We start from the raw sequence: 19,051 nt of genomic DNA, 5'->3' as shown, positions 1-19,051 counted from the left end.
CATGTTTAGAACCGTGTGTAAAATGCTATGCAGGACAGAACATTGTAGATAGTAATCACTTAAATTAAAATGTTTTAAAAGTTTTAAAACGTAGAGTTTTTTAGGGTCTAGAATTGGCCAACTGGAATACTTTATTGCACAACCCCAAACAAGAATTCAAAACTTCAGTGTCTCTGCAGTGTCCAGGGCCTGGACGCTGCAGTAAAAAAGTTGGTGGAGCTGAGCCAAAAAACTCCAAGTCCCAGAATCCCTAGCGGTAATTAGCACTGACCAGGCTCAGCTGTGAGACACAGCATAAAACCCCCAGTCAAGCAGCAGTTACCTGCTAAATAGAAACACAGGAGAACTTTTTTTTCCACAAAAAGGCTCACATGGCATTCATTCATACTAGAGACCAGAGTTCAAAAGGGGACAAATTGTTGGTGCACGTCTTGCTGGCGCATCTGTAACCAAGACAGCAAGTCTTTGTGATGTATCAAGAGCCACGGTATCCAGGGTAATGTCAGCACACCACCAAGAAGAACCAATCACATCCAACAGGATTAACTGTGGATGCTGTAAGAGGAAGCTGTCTGAAAGGGATGTTCGGGTGCTAACCCGGATTGTATCTAAAAAACTCCAATAAAACCACGGCTGATCAAATCACGGCAGAATTCAATGTGCACCTCAACTCTCCTGTTTTCACCAGAACTGTCCCTCACCACAATAAATCATTGTGGTCTAAAACCAGGTGTTTCAACCCCTGTACACACTAGTGAGCACACCACACACACCACTGAACTAAGCGCATAAACCCTCTGTAAATAGCTAGCACTACTGCACTGGATTTGATGTGGTATTTGCCGCAGTATCTTTGCATATTGTTTGCATATTTTCTGGAAACCTGTTATGTAAATCCTAATTACCTGCCAAAGCATAAGACAAAGACAGAGCTGTACTGACTCTAAGTAGTTTCCTTTATGCCTCTGTACACGTACACACATCATAAAGTGAATAGACGAAAAGAGCAACAGACAACACAATCTTTAACAGGTAAGAAACTTCATTACCTTTTTATTTAAAGGGTAACTGCATAAGAGGAACTCACAACACATTCATAATTATTTAATTATTTAATAATGCATTTACAAAGCAATGTTTGGTATCACTTTATTTGGATGGTCCATTTAAGAGTCACATTTTTATTTACACTTTATACAAATAACTGCATTGCTCAAGAATCAAATCAATATATAGACACCAAAAATGATGATGAACAGGTTCAGGAACTGCTTTTTCCACAGTCAGTCATGCTGCTTAATCAAGGCTGTAAGTCAATGGATACACTGAAAAAAAAAAAATACTTAGAAAAAGTTTTCCACCTTTCTGCATTTGCTTTTTTTTAAGTAAATTTAATTTCACATAAATTAAAGTAACTTCAACTCGGTTTCAAGACTTAAATGTTACATAGAGTAAATAAGTGAACTGAACTTCAGTCAATCCTTACTTTTAGTAAACTTTACTTCATTTATTTTGCTGAATCAGTCCTTTCTTTTAATAATAATTATAGTTACTTAATTTATACAATATTATTATATATAATTTTAGTTAAAACACACATTCAAATATTTACATAATATCAAAGATTTATTTTGTAAGCAGACCAAGTCTCACTGTCTTAACACACAAATGGCACGTATTACATTCTTTTTAGTAAAAATAATGTATTACATGCCATCCATGTGTTGAGACAGTGTAATATGTGTGTTTTAACTAAAAATATTTAAATTTCAGGAATTATAATATATTATGTATCATAAATTATTTAAGTAATATTGTATAAATTAAGTAATTGTAATTAGGTAATATGGTCTGCAGAAATTAAGTAAAGGTGACTTGAAACTAAGTTGAAGTTACTTAAATTGATCTGAAATTAAATGTACTTTAAAAAAGCAAATGCAGAAAGTTGTAAAACTTTTTTAAGTAAATTTTACGCAGCTATTTTTTCAGTGTAGAACATTCATCATTTTCATCTGATCATCATTTTCACACATGGATTGAGAGAGTTCACCACAGAGTCCAGATCTTAACCTCTTTGAGAAAATTTGGGATGTGCTGGATGGAGAAGAGAGGCTTTGAGAAGTGGTCAGACTACATGCAAGATCTTGGTGAAAATTTAATTAATGCAACACTGGATTGAAATAAATCTTGTGACATTGCAGAAGCTTATTAAAACGATGCCACAGTGAATGTGTGCAGCAATCAAAGCTAAAGGCGCTCCAACCAAATATTAGAGTGTGTGACCTTTATTATTTTGGTGGTGATTTTTTTTTGGCCAGGCAGTGTAGAACACAGAACCTCTAGTAAACCCAAGCAGAGGCTTGGAAAAAGTCCCTCAGAGCTTAAGGAGGAACAAACTTTGGGAGGAACCTTTCCACACAAGTATTATCAAGGCTAATAAATAAGGGGGGACCCATCCTCCTTTGGTCAAACAACTTATCAATTAATGTTAACAGGTCATTCACATACATCCATATAGGTCTAATATATTCATGCAAAAAAAAAATCCTATTTAGAGTTTGTATAAACTTTTTATGAATTTATGAAAACAGACAATATCTAACTCTGTTAACACAGAGAGGATATTCTTTTGTAATATAATAAAATATAATATAATATAATATTTAATATGATATTGTACAGCTTTATACATTAGTATGCATTATGCTCATGTTGTGTCAACAAAGCCTCTTTCATGCATATACAGTATCATGTTACGAGTGCTTTCATAAGCTAATCATAATCAGCTTAAATAGAAAAAAAAATCATAAATAAAAAGAATGGCTTTTTAAACGCATTATTTAATGTGTCTTTTTCCGAGTATTATGAAGCCCCTGTATACAGAAGGCACCCTTTAAACAAAATGTTACAGAAACATCTTAAGGAAGTGTAAAGTTTAGGTTAATGAGCATTAATGAGCCTGAGCCATACTTTGCTGTTTAGAAAATCGATAGCATTTATTTACAAAGCTTTTATTAAGTTTAATTCCTACCTTTTACATTTTTTAAAGAAATATTAAAGATAATGTAACTCTGATATGTGTATTATTTCACTTGTTTAATTGTTCTTACATTAGTTAATGGTGTATGACCAAATTAAATGTGTGTTTTTTTCTGAAGTAGTTTCTTTTAGTTTTTTTTTCTAATCAAATTTATCACAATTCCACCTAATTATTCATATTTTAGTAGATTTATCTTTACAAAGTTACTTATCTTCACAAATATTATCGTATCTGTTTCTGTTTGCACCAAGCAAATTTATGAGGTTGTTGTTCGCAATTGTATTTGATATTTTATGCAATTGTATTATAAATTCTATATTATATTATATATATATACAGTATTATATTTTGTTAATTATCTTGTTTGTTTATCCGGTCTTATCTGTTGATCTACTGTTTGCCCTCAGAGTCTGTGACGGTTATTATTTCCTTTAGAAAATTTCTGAGGGGTTTTCCCTGTGTGCAGCTCTGAAGTTTGGCATTTCCTCTTAAAATTGGCTTTTTCCAAAGCTTGTGCCGATAATCACACTATCAGACATTTGCAGATGACACCGATTGGGTGTTAAAGGGACTTATTCAGTTCAGTGTTAATCTCTGTATTAGCTTATATTATTATTATACAACTATACTGTTATTTTGCGTAAATATTATTGTTATTTTTATAGGTGCTTTCTTTACCTCACTTTTTGACGTGCAGTTTTCGAGATATCGACACCGTTCCAACTCCATATTGTGCGGCCTGATGGTGCGAGGCGTACTTGTATAAACCTTTTGATCGGACGTGCGGTTTTCGTAAAAACTTCGTAAATGTACGCTTTTTTGCCCATTGAAAATGAATGGGGAGAAATTCGCACGCCCGTGAACGTAAAAATTTTAAGATATCAAAACCAACCCCGGATGACCTACAGAAATGATCCTGTTCTTTCCGAAAATATGCTGTATGAAATGATGTACAATTGTTCTACAAATGTTTTACCGTAGGAATGAATGGGTGCACGGAACCCCTGTGAGTGTATGGAGGAGCTATTGGATAAAGCAGCTACCAGTCAAAAGTTTGGACACCAAGCAACATGCAAACATATTATTACCCGATCTATGGAAATACGTTACTTAGCAGCCACCTACCAACACCATAGCAAGTCCTTAGCAACCACCTAACAATACCATAGCAACACCATAGCAACCGCAATTATTACCATAGCAATGCCTTAGCAACCACCTAGCACCGCCTTAGCAACCACCTAGCAACTGCTTAGCAACACCATAGTAGCCACCATGCATACCATAGCAATGCTTTAGCAGCCACCTAGCAACCTCTAAGCAACACCATAGTAACCACCATGTATACCATACCAACGCCTTAGAATCCATCTAGCAACACTTTAGCAACCACCTAGCAACTACTTAGCAACACCATAGTAACCACCATGGATACCATAGCAATGCCTTTGCAACCACCTAGCAACTGCTTAGCATCACCATAGCAAACGCCATAAATACCATAGCAATGCCTTAGAAACCACCTAGCAGAGCCTTAGCAACCACTTAGCAACACCTTAGCAACACCATAGTTACCACCATGGATACCATAGCAACTCCTTAGAAACCATCTAGCCACACCTTAGCAACCACCTAGCAACTACTTAGCAACATCATAGCAATCATCCCAGATCCCATAGCAACACTTTAGCCAACACCTAGCAACACCTCAGCAACCATCTAGCAACTGCTTAGCAACACCATAGCAACCACCATGGACAACACAGAAATGCCTCAGCAACCATCTAGCAACACCTTAGCAACCATCTAGCAACTGCTTAGCAACACCATAGCAACCACCATGGATCCAATAGAAATGCCTTAGCAACCACCTAGCAACCAGCTAGCAACACCATAGCAACCACCACATATACCATAGCAACACCTTAGAAACCACCTAGCAACACCATAGCAACCATCATAGTGAATGGCGGGAGCCATTTTAGCTGCACAACCACCCTGTGTTTCTTCAGGAAATGCACTTTTCTAGTTCTGCATGGTTTTCCGTGTAGACCACTTCAGTTCCTGAATCAGTTTATCTGATTTTGCTATTCATAGGTATATGTTTGTTTAAAATGAACATTGTGGTTTTATTCTATAAACTACAGAGAACATTTTTACAAAATTCCAAATAAGAATATTGTCATTTAAATAATTTATTTGCAGAAAATGGAAATGGCTGAAATAACATTTTAGACATTAAATAATGCAAAGAAAACAAGTTCATATTTATAAAGTTTTAAGAGTTCAGAAGTCAGTATTCTCATTATTTCAATAGCATGTTCAGGATCTGCTATTATAGCTTGTGTCTTTGTGTGATGTGTAGCCCTTAACTGTGTTTACCTCTGAACAATCCTATTCAACGCTTAGCCCCCTTAATCCTACATCTCTGGAGATGTCCCTGGTCTGAACATTCTGTTTTTTTTTCTTCACAGTCATGAGTTCAGCACAGCAGTCTATCCTGATTTTCTCAGGTACAGTAATATAAATAGCTTTATAATAATCTGTACAATTATCTGCTGCTTCTTTACTGATGAGAGCTTTTAATCCCACAGCTCTGTGGACTCTCTGCTTGGGTAGGACCACTCAGTTTCATGTGATGAAACAAGCAATGGTCTGGACTGAAGCTCAAAAATACTGCAGGGACTATTTCACTGATCTGGTTACCATTCACAACCAAGAGGAAATGAACACCATAATAGCAAAAGTGAATGGAATAACCGGCCATTTTTGGATAGGATTGATGCCCAAAATGCAAAACAACAGTATTGTAAGTAAAAAGTAACGTGTGATAAATTAGAATCAGTGTTTTTACTAAAATATACATTTTAAATATTTAAAATGGCAATATAACACATGGTCCAGCACACTATTTCCCCCAATTATGAAAACTCCATTATACTCTAAGCAAACATGTTAATATACTGCACAAATATTAATTCTGTTTTTATTTTTTAAAATAATTCTAGCCTTTTTTATAACTCACAAGTCTAAACATATACTTTTTAGTGCCTTTTAAACATATAAAGCCACTTATTTTTGTTTAGGAGTCAAAATAATCCATGTGTAGTTTGATTGTTGCATTATTTAAGATATTACAAACCTTCCACCTGTGATTGTATCTCATTTATAGTTAGTAATTAGGTTTGTTTGTAAAATCCATTAGGTTTTTCTAAGATGATGATGATGATGATGTTTTCTGCCTAGTTCCCTAGTCTCCCCTAGTTGTTGGAACAAACTACCTTCCACTACCAGATCAGGAGAATCTCTCACTATCTTTAATAAACTCCTGAAGACAGAGCTCTTCAAAGAGCACTTACTCTCCTAACACCTCTAACTAACTACCTTCTACTACCAGATCAGGAGAATCTCTCACTATCTTTAATAAACTCCTGAAGACAGAGCTCTTCAAAGAGCACTTACTCTCCTAACACCTCTAACTAACTACCTTCTACTACCAGATCAGGAGAATCTCTCGCTATCTTTAATAAACTCCTGAAGACAGAGCTCTTCAAAGAGCACTTACTCTCCTAACACCTCTAACTAACTACCTTCTACTACCAGATCAGGAGAATCTCTCACTATCTTTAATAAACTCCTGAAGACAGAGCTCTTCAAAGAGCACTTACTCTCCTAACACCTCTAACAAACAAACTACTTCTAAGCTCATTTCCTTCTTCCCCTCCTTTCCTCCTCTGTCCCATTATTTCCCTTTGGTCTCCTTTAGGCCCTGTCTTAATTTTTTTTTTTTTTACCTTAAACTTCTATTACCCTATCTTTAATGTACATCATTATTTTGGACAAAAGCTTCTTCCAAATGTAATGTAATGATGATGATAGTGATGATGATGAATATGATAATAATGATGATGATGAATATGATAGTGATGATGACGAGGATGATGAATTAGGTATTAATTTGTTCTTAGACCTGGGTCTGGTCTGATGGGAGCAATGCCTCGTACAGATACTGGAATACTAGTCAGCCAGGTGCTGCTGGGATCGGTAACTGTGGGGAATTACGCAGTGAAGGTGCATACAACTGGACCGCTATAAGCTGCACTAACTTACATTACTTTGTCTGCTATGACGGTAAGTAGTAACACACACACACACAAAATCACACGCCTGGGTTATTGTGTATTAATTGCGTGTATGACTGTAAAGCAGAGTGATATCATAGCACATTGCTATTTTAGTGGCGCAGCTACCTGGATTTGTCAAACACGTCCATTGCAGCTGGATTTAGGGCATGTCAGTGTGTCTTTTGTATCGTGAGAGTGCATATATGCCTTGCACGGCTTGAAACATACAAAAGACGTATACTATTTCTCTTAATTAATCATGGGTTTGTTTTGGGCAGTTGTCGTTTCCTTTAAAAGGCAGGTGCGCTCTGGCTTTGGCGAGTTTGTATCTTAACAGCACGGTGTTTTTTTTCGTCTTAGCAGAGGATGCTGACCTGCACGTTCGCACCAGCAGCTTACTTAAGGGAACAGCAAAGTTGAATTTTCCTTTTTCTCATTATTGGTGAGGTAAAATCTGGATTTGCGTGCTGCAGCATGCCCGTGTGTGTGTGTGTGTGTGTATGTGTAAAGTTGTACGCGTGCTGAGTGTGCTTAAAGTGCATCAAGTTCCTACATGACTAAGATAGGATTGGGTGGCTGAATGTTGACCGTTGTCAGGGTTTTACTCAATCAGTGGAGCACCTGTATTTCCTGCCATCAAGATAGAAACACCTCAGAAATTTACCTGAACACACCTCACTTTCAGACCACCACACACATCAGTGTAGCGGCGCAGGTGCAAGATGTGAAAATAGACTGTTGACAGGGTGTAAGCATAGATAGCAAAGAGCATCGCAACATGCCTTTTGCATGGTGTATGAGAGGGCACAGGGTCTTTGATATTTGTACAGAGCTGTATGAGCAAACCTGCTCCACATTAATACATTAATTCTTTTAAAATACTGCAATCCTTGCACTTTATGTACATATGTACAAGTCCCAGGTCAAGTCACATAAAAATTATATACTTTTGGTATTTTTATGGAGTGAGAAAAAGGGCCTATGCACATTGTTTACTACAGACACTCCTGCATTAATGGATTTTATAATTTCCTTTGAAGATTACACAAGGCCTAAGGTCTAGTGTCAAGCCTTTCTTGATGATTATATTATTAAAATCTTATTAAATTCTTTAATTTAGTAGGGATTTTGGATGAACATATCAGATTTTTGTGCTTGCAGAAACTCCACTGATTCTGGTTGAAGAGAAAAAGACGTGGTGGAACGCTCTGAAATACTGCAGGGACAATCGGATGGACCTGGTCTCTGTTCACAATGAAACAGTTCAGCGCTTGGTGGAGAATGTTACTAGAACTGTCTCCACTCCCTTTGTGTGGTTGGGCCTGCGTCACACCTGTGCTCAGGACTTCTGGTTCTGGGTCATTGGATCTACCGTCTGCTACCAGAACTGGGCCCCGGGGAACGGTACGAGGGTGGAGGACTGCAGCGCGGGTGAGAGGTCAGGAGCGGTGCAGCCCGGGAGTAAGCAGTGGGTCAGTCTGCCAGAGACTCATGAGCTCTACTTCATCTGTACCCCCTTTACCTAGCCTTCGAGAAGGTCTGGCGCAAATGTTAAGCAATACTTCAAGATTTAAATGTTTAATTACACAAGATAGACATATACAGACAAATACAAAATATCTTTGTGTGTGTAAAGGGGGGGTGGTGTGTTCAGTTCAGTTTTTGTGTGAGTGTGTTGGGTGTGTGGTGGGTGGGGTGGGGATCAGCTCTGTCTCTGTGCGTTGAGGAGTCTGACTGCCTGGTGGAAGAAGCTGTTGCAGAGTCTGGTAGTGGAGGCTCGGATGCTCCTGTATCTTCTGCCGGACGGCATCAGAGCGAAGAGTCCGTGTGAGGGATGGGTGGGGTCATCCACAATGCTGGTGGCTTTTTCGGATGCAGCGTGTGGTGTAAATCTCGAGATGGAGGGAAGAGGGACTCCGATTATCTTGGTTTTTTCTAGTTATCCTGTTTTTGGTTCATTGTTTGTCTGTTTTCTGTCTTCAATAAATATTACTTGCGTGTGCACCCGCTCTTCATGTCCTCTCCTTGCTGCACAATTACATTGAGCTTTGGAAATGAATACAAAAAATTCCAATTTAGGTCTAAGTCTTTAGGCCCTATTATAATGTCCATCAACACTTTATTTTCACACCTAAATCTACACTGATCTGGAAGTGAGTAGTGTACAGGTAAATTTCTGCCATGTTCTGCCAACTGCTGTCCAATACAAAACAAATATCTCCAAAACAGCAACTTTAGAGGAGAGAGAAAAGGATAAACAGCTATTTAGTCCCAATCCTCTGAGTTCCCTTTAAATTGTACATGTGGTAAAGCTCTTACTATCACTGTTAAACATGATATCCCTGAATTCTAGTGTTGATTTCTATGATTTAATTTCACCAAGTGATTTAAGTGATTATCGATTAATTTCGATCACTGTAAAAAACAATTCTGGAAGATGATTTCCCCCAATGTCCTTCCTCTGTTTAATAATCTGTTCTTAACCTGGATGTGAAAGTTCTTAACCCGATTTTAGTAGTTTCAAAGTTTTTCTCCTTAGATGTTTCCTTTGCTTGATGCAAATAAATTAACTCTTCTGAAAAAGATTTACGTCTTTTTTACAACCACAGGATGAGTCCTTTCTACATGGTTGTTGAAGTGAGAAGCTACTCCCTGCATCAGTTTAGTTAAATAATTTGTTGCCAGCTGAAACAACATAATTACCCATGCAGTAATTATCCAATGGGAGGCTCTTACCTATTCTAATCATGTGTTTAATTATTTTTTGTGAAGATTTGTGAAGTTTTTTTATCAGTGAATATATATGTCTGATAAGAATCATATATAATATATAATCATATATAAAAACAAGACAAAAATCACATGACTCATGTATTCACTTTCTATGCTTTATTTTTATTTTTTATTTTTAAAATTTTAATGATTAAGAGATTTTATTGCTATATTTTAATGTAGATGGACATTATTTTACTGGCTTCTTAGAATTTCACAGCCTCCTGACGCAGACAAATGGATACTTATTTTTACATGGGATATCATTCCAGTTCTTCTGAGCTGTAGACAAAAAAAAAAAACAGAAACAACATTTCAAAATATGTAACTTTAAAAAAAGAAATACAGCTCTGGAAAACATTAAGAGAGCACTTCAATTTCTATCAAATTCCAAATAAAAATATTGTCATTTAGAGCATTTATATGCAAAAAATGAAAAATGACTGGAAAAACAAAAAAAAAGATGCAAAAATTTCAGACCTCAGATAATGCAAAGAAAACAAGTTCATTTTCATAAAGGTTTGAGAGTTCAGAAATCAATATTTGGTGGAATAATCCTGGTTTTTAATCACAGTTTTTATGCATCTTGGCATCATGTTCTCCTCCACCAGTCTTACACACTGCTTTTGGATAACTTTATGCCTTTACTCCTGGTGCAGAAATTCAAGCAGTTCAGTTTGGTGGTTTGATGGCTTGTGATCATCCATCTTCCTCTTGATTATATTCCAGAGGTTTTCAATTTGGTAAAATCAAAGAAACCAATATTTTTTTAAATGGTCTCTTATTTCTTTTCCAGAACCATATATGAAAATATATATAAAACAATTTATACAAGATGTAATAAATACATGAAACGTACAGCTGTCATTGATGTGCACACAGCACTCTCCCAATTTGTGATTGGGCTCTCTTGGATTCCACTTGCTGTACCCATACCTGCTCCCGTCAGACCAGACCCAGCTGTTCTTCTGCAATGGCAAAGGAATAGTAGAAAATATAAGTAAATATCTATCTATCTATCTATCTATCTATCTATCTATCTATCTATCTATCTATCTATCTATCTATCTATCTATCTATCTATCTATCTAGCTAGCTAGCTAGCTAGCTAGCTAGCTATCTATCTAGCTATCTATCTACTGGTTCAGCACTTCCATATAATGACCAAAGCAATGACCTAAAGCCTAAATGTTTTGTAGGGTAAGACAATTCAACAGATAATCAGTACAACACATTTTTATAAGCACATTTTTATAAGCTATGGATAATGCAAAAAAAAAAAAAAAAAATAGCTATAAAAATTCTACACAACCATTTGCATGAATGACAAACACATTTGCAAAATGTGAAACACAATGAGAAATGCATTAATGCATTTATGATGTGCACAAGTAACAAGGAAACGTGGAGATTAAATGAACTGTTTTGAGAATTCTGTTTTAAATTCTGATCTGAGAAATGTACCAAATTGACTGAGAAAAACTGTAACCCTTTCAGACAATGGACAATGGACATGGTGTATTTTCTTTTTTTTTATTTGATGTTTTGGTCCATATATCACTATTTGAGACCAGTTGTGCATCAGAATAGACCATGAACCAGCCAATAAAAAGTTTGCAAGCCAATGAAACAGTAGATTAGCCCTGCCCCCTGCACTGAAAAAAACAAGAGCTCCTATTTTCTAATTTTTATGTTATTTAGAACCCTTTATATTATGGAGATTAAGATAAATTCAATATTTTAGTTAATTGGATTTGATTTTTATATATTAGAGTTTTTTATGTGTGCATTACAGACAGAAAACAACATTCATATAATTGTCTCTCACTGGAACGTAATTCAGGTCTGAAAGGGTTAAACATTAATTTTGTCCTCTTTTATTCTTTATAATTATTTATATTACTATTCTCTGGTTTATGTTGTAGTAAAATATGGGACTCTGAATGCCTACAATGCAAAACCTACTACTCCATACTCACCATGTGTGTTGCTGTTATATTACTAATGTTATCATAATGTTAAATTGTTAAAATGTTCACAGTTATTTTTGTTTTGTTTGCTGTGTGGAATTAGTTTTTTCTTACCTTCTGGCAGTTGGAGAGTCCGATCCATGAAGATTTCTCTTTGGGGTCGTAAGTGCGGATGAGGGCCTTCACCATCTGATACTCATTTTCACTGTGGACTGAGACCAGATTACCACCCAGATTAATACAGTGAGCCTGGAGAGAGAGAGAGCAGATAATAAAATGAACAAATAATCTATCAATTGTTTTAGATATGAGAAAAATCTCATCTAATTTCTCCTGAATATACAAAGACTGTCATGGTCAGAACAGAATAGCAGACAAGCGCAGATACTGATAAAAATAAAGTATGTTTATTATAATAATAAACAGATGTAATCAGGGTCGATACAGAAACAATGGTGATCACCAGTAGACAGAGCAATGAAGACAAAACCATACCATAAACGAGAGACAGTCCAGAGTTCATACACAAGCAATCCAGTATCAGAGATAATCCAAGAGGCGGTGGTGAAAGCACAGTCCAGGTCATACACAAAACAATCCAATATCAAAGGCAGAGGCAAGAATCGGCGTCGAGAAACAAAAAGCAAGGTCATACACAAAGTAAACTGAGACAAGAGATAAGTAACGCTTTGTACGAGGATAACCTACAATACGCGGCGTGGTAGTCTGTTTGGCGTGCACCTTTATAGTGCCAGTAATCAGTATTCGGGACTTCCAGGAGGAAGCAGGTGAGGTGTCACGTGATCAGGTGAGTGCGTGATGTCAGCGGGTGGTGCATTCTGGGTAGTGTAGTTGTTAACCTGAGAACCTCCGTTAGAGCTTGGTGTGGAAGGGACAGAGGAGCTAACAGCACCAGACGTGACAAAGACAGCATAACACATCTTTTTTTCTACATAGTAAATGAATACTGAAGTCATTCAGACTATGGAGGAACACATAAGGAATCATATAGTAACTTAAAACTGTTAAATAATCCAAAATACTCTGTGAAGAAGCATTTAGGTGCTCTTGAGAACGTATTCTGAGAATGTATCCTGTACAACAGAGGAAATTCTTACTCTTCCTTTCCTGGGGCGGTCCTGATGAGAGCCAGTTTCATCATTGTTGTGACTGCACTTGAGAATACTTTTAAAGTTCTTAAAATTCTTCTTTTTGGATTAACTGACCTTCATTGTTTCACTTAGTTAAGTATTTCTTCTCATACTATGTATTAGAACATTACTCAAATATTCACTATTCACTGTATACCTGTAACTCTACCTCTTCACTACTTTACTTTAACTGATGCTCTCAAACACTGTATTAAGAGACAAGAAATTCAAGTAATTAACTCTTGATGAGTTCAGCACAGCTGTTAACTGAAAGCCTGAATTCCAGGTGACTCTACCTCATAAAACTGACTGAGAAAATCTAAAGCCAAGATGTGCAAAACTGTCTCTATCTAAGCAAGAGGTGCTACTTTAAATAATCTAAAACATAAAATATATTTTGGTTTCTTTCAATTTTAATATTAATCTACAATGCAGAAAATATACAAATATACAGTGTATTTATTGGTTTGTAGAAAACTTCACAGTTTTCTCTTTAAGCTTTATTTAAATAATTATGAGATTTTACGGTAGAATTTACCTCAGCACCTGCCCAGTCCATTTCACTGCCAAAGTAGGCAAAGCAACGTCCATCAAACTTCACCCAGCCGTACGGACAGTTGGGTGTACATGAGTTCTTCTCTGATGCTGTCTCAGGGTTTTTGATTTGTTCTGTTCAATGGAAAACACATTGTACAATATTATTACATGTTTATTATCACATTATTACATTATATTACACACTGCAAAAAGTGAAGCATGGAGCTGTTCATTCAAGCTAATAAATATGATTGAACACATAGTACAATTATTGACTTCATTGTGAAACTCAACCTTTTTGAATTTTGATGTGTCAATTTTGATTCAGACTAAATTAATTACAATTCTGAAGGAAATAAACCAAATGTTTTGGTTCCACTGAAATCATACTCGAAGAAAAGAGATAAGGATGTAATATTTTTAATTTGAATCAAACATGAATTGCGCATGCGCACTGTGGAGCACGGGAGAAGTTGTAGAGAAGTGCTTCAGAGCACTGAGGGAGAGAGGGAGAAAGTGCCTGAACGCGCTCGCGAGAGAGAGAATGAGAGAGGGAGAAAGTGCCTGAACGCGCTCGGGAGATAGCAACGCATGCTTATGGTATTGTGGCGTCGGGACTGGAGGGCGGGCGGAAGGAATTATGGGAGCTCACCCTGTTGGGGGAAGTGGGTGTTTTTCTGCGTGTTTATGTTACTGTTTATCCCAGAGTTTCATGTCATGTTTTATTATCACTGTTCTAGTATTATTCATGTAGTTATCAGTTATGTGGTTGTTTTGTGTAAGTGCCTCACCGTTTGTGTGTTTTCTGTGTGTGGGAGTGGGGTTAGCTGCGTTGGAGCTGTAGTTAGTTTCACTTTCAAAAGTGGAATCCCATGAAAATCCAGCTCTTAGTGTCCTCCTCAGAGCAAAATAAAAAGAGCAAGAGAGCACTGAAACGAATCTCGCTGGTAATCCGTCCTCTTCCACGCCACAGTAACTTCTGGAACTGGAATATGCTGCCATGTTTTTTTTTAAGTTCGGTTCAATTTAAATGTATTAGTTTGGTTCCGAAACTGAAATGTAAAGAATTTAACTTGGGTCAAGGTGAATAATTAATATTGGGTCGAGTGAAGTAATATGGTTTATGTCAAAATAAAATAATCAGGTTGTAACAATTGACTTTATTTAGATTGAGTGAAGTCAAATAGTTTAGATGCAACAAATGGACATCAATTTTTTTAATTTGAGCAGGGCTACACTTTTTACAGTGCACTATAATGACTTTAGTTTGTTTCTAAAGTTTTAAATAGTAAACAAATGTTGGTACCAATCCAAAATAAGTCTCCTTTATAATGGGCTTATAAAGAGTCTATGAATAAATTGATTAATTATCATTAATTAGGTTGTAACTACTTTACAAGCCATAAATAAGCAGCTATAACACATACATAAAAAATAGCAATAGCACATATGGCCTGTCCTTTATGTAATCTGTTATTTATTTAAACCTCAGATATTCCTGAATACTTACTTAACTTACTTTGTCCTTTCCATCAGTCAGCATTAACATCTGTAAATTTCTTTATTATTTAACCACAAAAGATTAACCATTTATCCAGTAATCATAATGTGGTTAATACTAACACATTAACATGACTAAACTTTCTTTCTACACTTTCTATATTTTTCTATATTCATATCTTATTTATGGTATTTTCAACCTAATTTATAATACTAACAAACATTTTTATAAAGGAGAAAAGTGGTACACAATTTTCTTTTGATTAGAGAGTTAATTTTAGATGTTCTTTACCATGAACTAATTGATTCAGGCTGGAATCTAAAAAATAATACAGAGAAGAAATGTTAATGCAGGCATTACAAGTACCAGTGACAATAAATGTAAAAAAAAAAATAAAAAAAAATTCAAGGCTAAGAAACGATTATTAAACAGTTAGAGATATTGTACAAGGCGTTATTACATATATACTATGCTCCCCTTTAGTGTGTAGTCATTTCCCCATGGACTTTCTCTTTCTCTATCTAATTGTACATTAATATCTAATTGCAATAAGTACAAACTTTTTATTTGTTTAACAAAACTTTACATTTGTTTTAGTAGGGATGCATCAATACCAACAGTTGAGTATGTGTTTTGTTTTAGTAGCTGAAGTTACCAACCAAAGACTACTTAGAACTGAGCAATCTGGTGCATCATGAAAAAGTGTAGTTGTTAGTGTAGTGCAATGCAACAGTTAATTTTGATGTTAGAGACACATTATATACATTTTTTTTTTATTTACTTTTCCAAACAAGCAAATTGTTAAGACATTATTAAATCATGCTTAGATAAAAAAAAGAGTTAAGTTTTACTCTATGGACATACCATATTTTTCGCACTATAAGGCGCACTTATACACTTATACGCCTTATACTCCAGTGTGCCTTATAGTGTGAAAAATACAGTATTTTAATTTCCCCAGTGTCCTCATGTGTCAAGTTATCGAAAACAAGAGTTGTTTGTTCATTAGTGCAGCAATTTGCTCTAGGTATCAGATGTTGGTATCAGAGTTTGGTTGGTGAATACTAGTGAGCACTAGTACATTTTGAATAATACAATGAATAGCTTAACTACCATCATTACCTGATAAAGGCTTTATCTCCACACCTGATTGAAAGAGAAAATAAGAAAATTAATAAACAAAACAATCCAACATCCTACGGGCCCTATTATACACCCAGTCTACAGTCTATATTCACGTTTTGTGCCCACACTGTTAAAATAGCATCTAAATTCATGAATAAATCTACACTGATGGTCTTGTGTGGTGGTCTTGAAGTGAGGAGTGTTCAGGTAAATTTCTGGTAAAATTTTGGCGACAGGAAATACATGTGCGCAACTGACTTATTAAAACCCTGACAACAGTCAACAGTCAGCTGCTCATTCCTATCCTAACCATGCAGGAGCACTGTGTACACCTGTCTCTCTTAAAGAGAATGGCAACTGGCACACTGATTGGTTTATTTTAAATTACGCCCAGAAAACACTTATGGTTAAAAGGCAGATTCTTGTTGTTTAGCTGTGTAGCTGTTTTCATCAGATTTTTAATGCTGAGCTGATCCTAAAGTGCTGACTCAGCTCCTTTTAGTTATTTTCTAGAGGGAAAGGGCAAGGAAAGCTTACAAAAGCTCACGGAAATTCAGCATTATATATGTTTTCCTATTTTATTTAGACTACTGTCAAATATTGTCAATTATGTATCATAAATATATGTATCAATCTATTCAATACAATGATGATCCAAGATTAAAATTACTGCTCTTTTGTCTTAAAATTGTAGATTATCTTTTTCCAATAACATATCTGAAACTCTGATTTTTTTATTGTCCCTACAAACAATAAAAAATCCCAGGCACTAGTTCATTCTTATCAAAACATGGTCAAATTAATGCAAATATCAAAAATGGATTACAATTCATTTAGCAAATACATTTTAGTAGAGTAGGATCTCTTAAAAAAATAACAATATTTGACATGTTTAGTAAGTATAGGTTGTTCAAGATACCAAAAAAAAATTCTTAGGGCTCTAAAAGCAAATTAAGAGACTTAACTCATGCCTTTTTTAGCATTTTCGAGAAACGCGAGACAAAAAAAAGACACACTGACATGCCCTAAATCCAGCTGTGCGATGCGTAATTGACCAGTGCGCTATATATCGCTAAAATAGGGCCCTTTATCTTTTAAAATACGTTTTAATTTTTACAACTGAAGTGTATCTTGCAGATGATACATCTAAACAAACCCTAATTGTACATTTTTTGTATATTTTTGTATTTATGTCCTTCAGTTGAATCATATTTGAGTCTAAAAAAGTGAAACTCTTACCAAGAGCTGATGAAGCCATGAAGAGAACACAAATCCAGGCCACACGACCCATACTGGCTCTTCTTCAGGAGCTATAGTTTAAAAAAAAAAATAGTCTGAAGTGAGTAAGAGCAGGTATAAACTAATGAATATTAATACAGATGATGTAGAATAAAGGGTAATACCTGCTGGCTGTTCTTCAAATAGATGTAATAAAGATGAGGATCTGCTTGTGTGGTTGTAGTACCACCAGAGACAATGCTGTCGCTTTATATTCTTTCAAAATTGGTGGACACCCACCACACACCCCAACTCAAACCCACTTTATCTAGGAGGAGACACCATTATTTCAGTCCTTATCTTTTTTGGGAGGTGTTCTGTTTATTCTTGCTGCATGTTCTCCATCTTGTCTGCTCTCCTCACTGCCAGCAAGATGCTCCTTAATGAATTTATAGATTCCAAATTCCATAATCATGATAACCATGTTATGCTTATACAGCACCAGTCAAAAGTCTTAGAACACCCCTACTGTTTAGTAGTCCATTAGCAGTGCTGTACGGCCCAGACAAGCTGTTATTTTATTTTCTCATCTTAGCAATGACTAATAATGGAATGTAGTAATAACTACACTTCTTCACCTGTCAGACCAATAATTCTTCTCCCTACTGCAGAAACTCAGACTTATTCCAATCATGTTAAACAGAGCTAAAGGCTAAAGCTGTTGCCATGTGGGTCAGCTATCCATCCATCCATCCATCCATCCAAAAATGATCTATCTAAAAATTATCCATCCAAAAATGATGAGTTTCTTTCATTTTACCAAACTGAAAACCTCTGGAATATAATCAAGAGGAAGATGGATGATCACAAGCCATCAAACCACCAAACTGAACTGCTTGAATTTTTGCACCAGGAGTGGCATTAAGATATCTAAAAGCAGTGTGTAAGACTGGTGGAGGAGAACATCATTTTTTCATTCATTTTAAAATGTTTGGTTGTGGTCTCTAGTATTGATGAATACCATGGGAGCCGTTTTTTGTGTGAAAAAAAAGTGCTCAGGTGTTTCTATTTAGCCCTGCTTTATTTCACTAAATTAGTGGTCCCTGAAGAAAGACATGGTTTTGCTCCCCCTCTCCCTGCGGACCCCCACTCCTACTCCAGCGCTGTCTGTGGGCAGTCCTGAACCGAGGTGGGCAGGGCCATGAACTCCCTGGTTGATGTAGACACCAGAACCTTTCCTGATCAACTTGTATTTCTGAGGATTTTCTTTTACTAGCTACTGCAGACAAGGGAGGCTGCTGAACAGTTTCATGTGCAGCATCATATACAACTCAGAGCGGAAGGAGACCTTTAAAACTTAATGAATATGAACTTGTGTTTTTTTTATTATTATTATTTATTTCATTATTTGAGGTCTGAAAGCTCTTCATCTTTTTTGTTTTTTCAGCCATTTCTCATTTTCTGCAATTAAATGCTCTAAATGAAATTGTTTTTGGAATGTGGTTGAAATGTTGTCTGTAGTTTATAGAATAAAACTCAGATTAAAGCTCAGTTTAAATTATTTTAAATGTTAAAGTTAGTGGGTCTCTGTGAACAGATCTGAAGATTTCTCT

General features: G+C 35.9%; 2 protein-coding genes and 1 long non-coding RNA gene across 3 annotated transcripts; 2 read left to right on the top strand and 1 right to left on the bottom strand.

The window, feature by feature from the left end:
• Positions 1-962: 962 nt before the first annotated feature.
• On the top strand, positions 963-7,076 carry LOC103030232 (uncharacterized). Its single transcript, XR_002650989.2, has 4 exons — positions 963-1,032; positions 5,515-5,553; positions 5,635-5,849; positions 7,009-7,076. It is a non-coding gene; the product is annotated as an uncharacterized LOC103030232 (long non-coding RNA).
• Positions 7,077-7,423: 347 nt separating this feature from the next.
• Positions 7,424-8,690, top strand: LOC111188235 (snaclec 5-like). Its single transcript, XM_022677719.1, has 2 exons — positions 7,424-7,427; positions 8,326-8,690. The coding sequence occupies exons 1-2, from the start codon at positions 7,424-7,426 to the stop codon at positions 8,688-8,690; spliced, it is 369 nt and encodes a 122-aa protein (XP_022533440.1).
• A 1,367-nt stretch (positions 8,691-10,057) lies between these two features.
• On the bottom strand, positions 10,058-17,703 carry LOC111194205 (lactose-binding lectin l-2-like). Its single transcript, XM_049482844.1, has 8 exons — positions 17,624-17,703; positions 17,460-17,530; positions 16,218-16,241; positions 15,387-15,413; positions 13,596-13,726; positions 12,021-12,155; positions 10,796-10,904; positions 10,058-10,218 (listed from the first exon to the last, which is right to left on the bottom strand). The coding sequence occupies exons 2-8, from the start codon at positions 17,509-17,511 to the stop codon at positions 10,151-10,153; spliced, it is 546 nt and encodes a 181-aa protein (XP_049338801.1). The 5' UTR covers positions 17,512-17,530; positions 17,624-17,703; the 3' UTR covers positions 10,058-10,150.
• Positions 17,704-19,051: the final 1,348 nt, after the last annotated feature.

Source organism: Astyanax mexicanus, chromosome 8 (genome assembly GCF_023375975.1).
Source record: "Astyanax mexicanus isolate ESR-SI-001 chromosome 8, AstMex3_surface, whole genome shotgun sequence".
In the NCBI taxonomy this organism is placed as follows: domain Eukaryota; kingdom Metazoa; phylum Chordata; class Actinopteri; order Characiformes; family Acestrorhamphidae; genus Astyanax; species Astyanax mexicanus.
The sequence above is the reverse complement of the archived record's forward strand: the minus strand, read 5'-3'. Positions and strand labels throughout refer to the sequence as shown.

Coding starts and splice junctions, on each gene's coding strand:
- LOC111194205 (XM_049482844.1), bottom strand. CDS start 17,511: ATGGGTCGTGTGGCCTGGATTTGTGTTCTCTTCATGGCTTCATCAGCT. Junction 16,242..17,459: donor CATGGCTTCATCAGCTCTTG/GTAAGAGTTTCA, acceptor TCTTTCAATCAG/GTGTGGAGATAAAGCCTTTA. Junction 10,219..10,795: donor TGTGCACATCAATGACAGCT/GTACGTTTCATG, acceptor TTTTGTCTACAG/CTCAGAAGAACTGGAATGAT.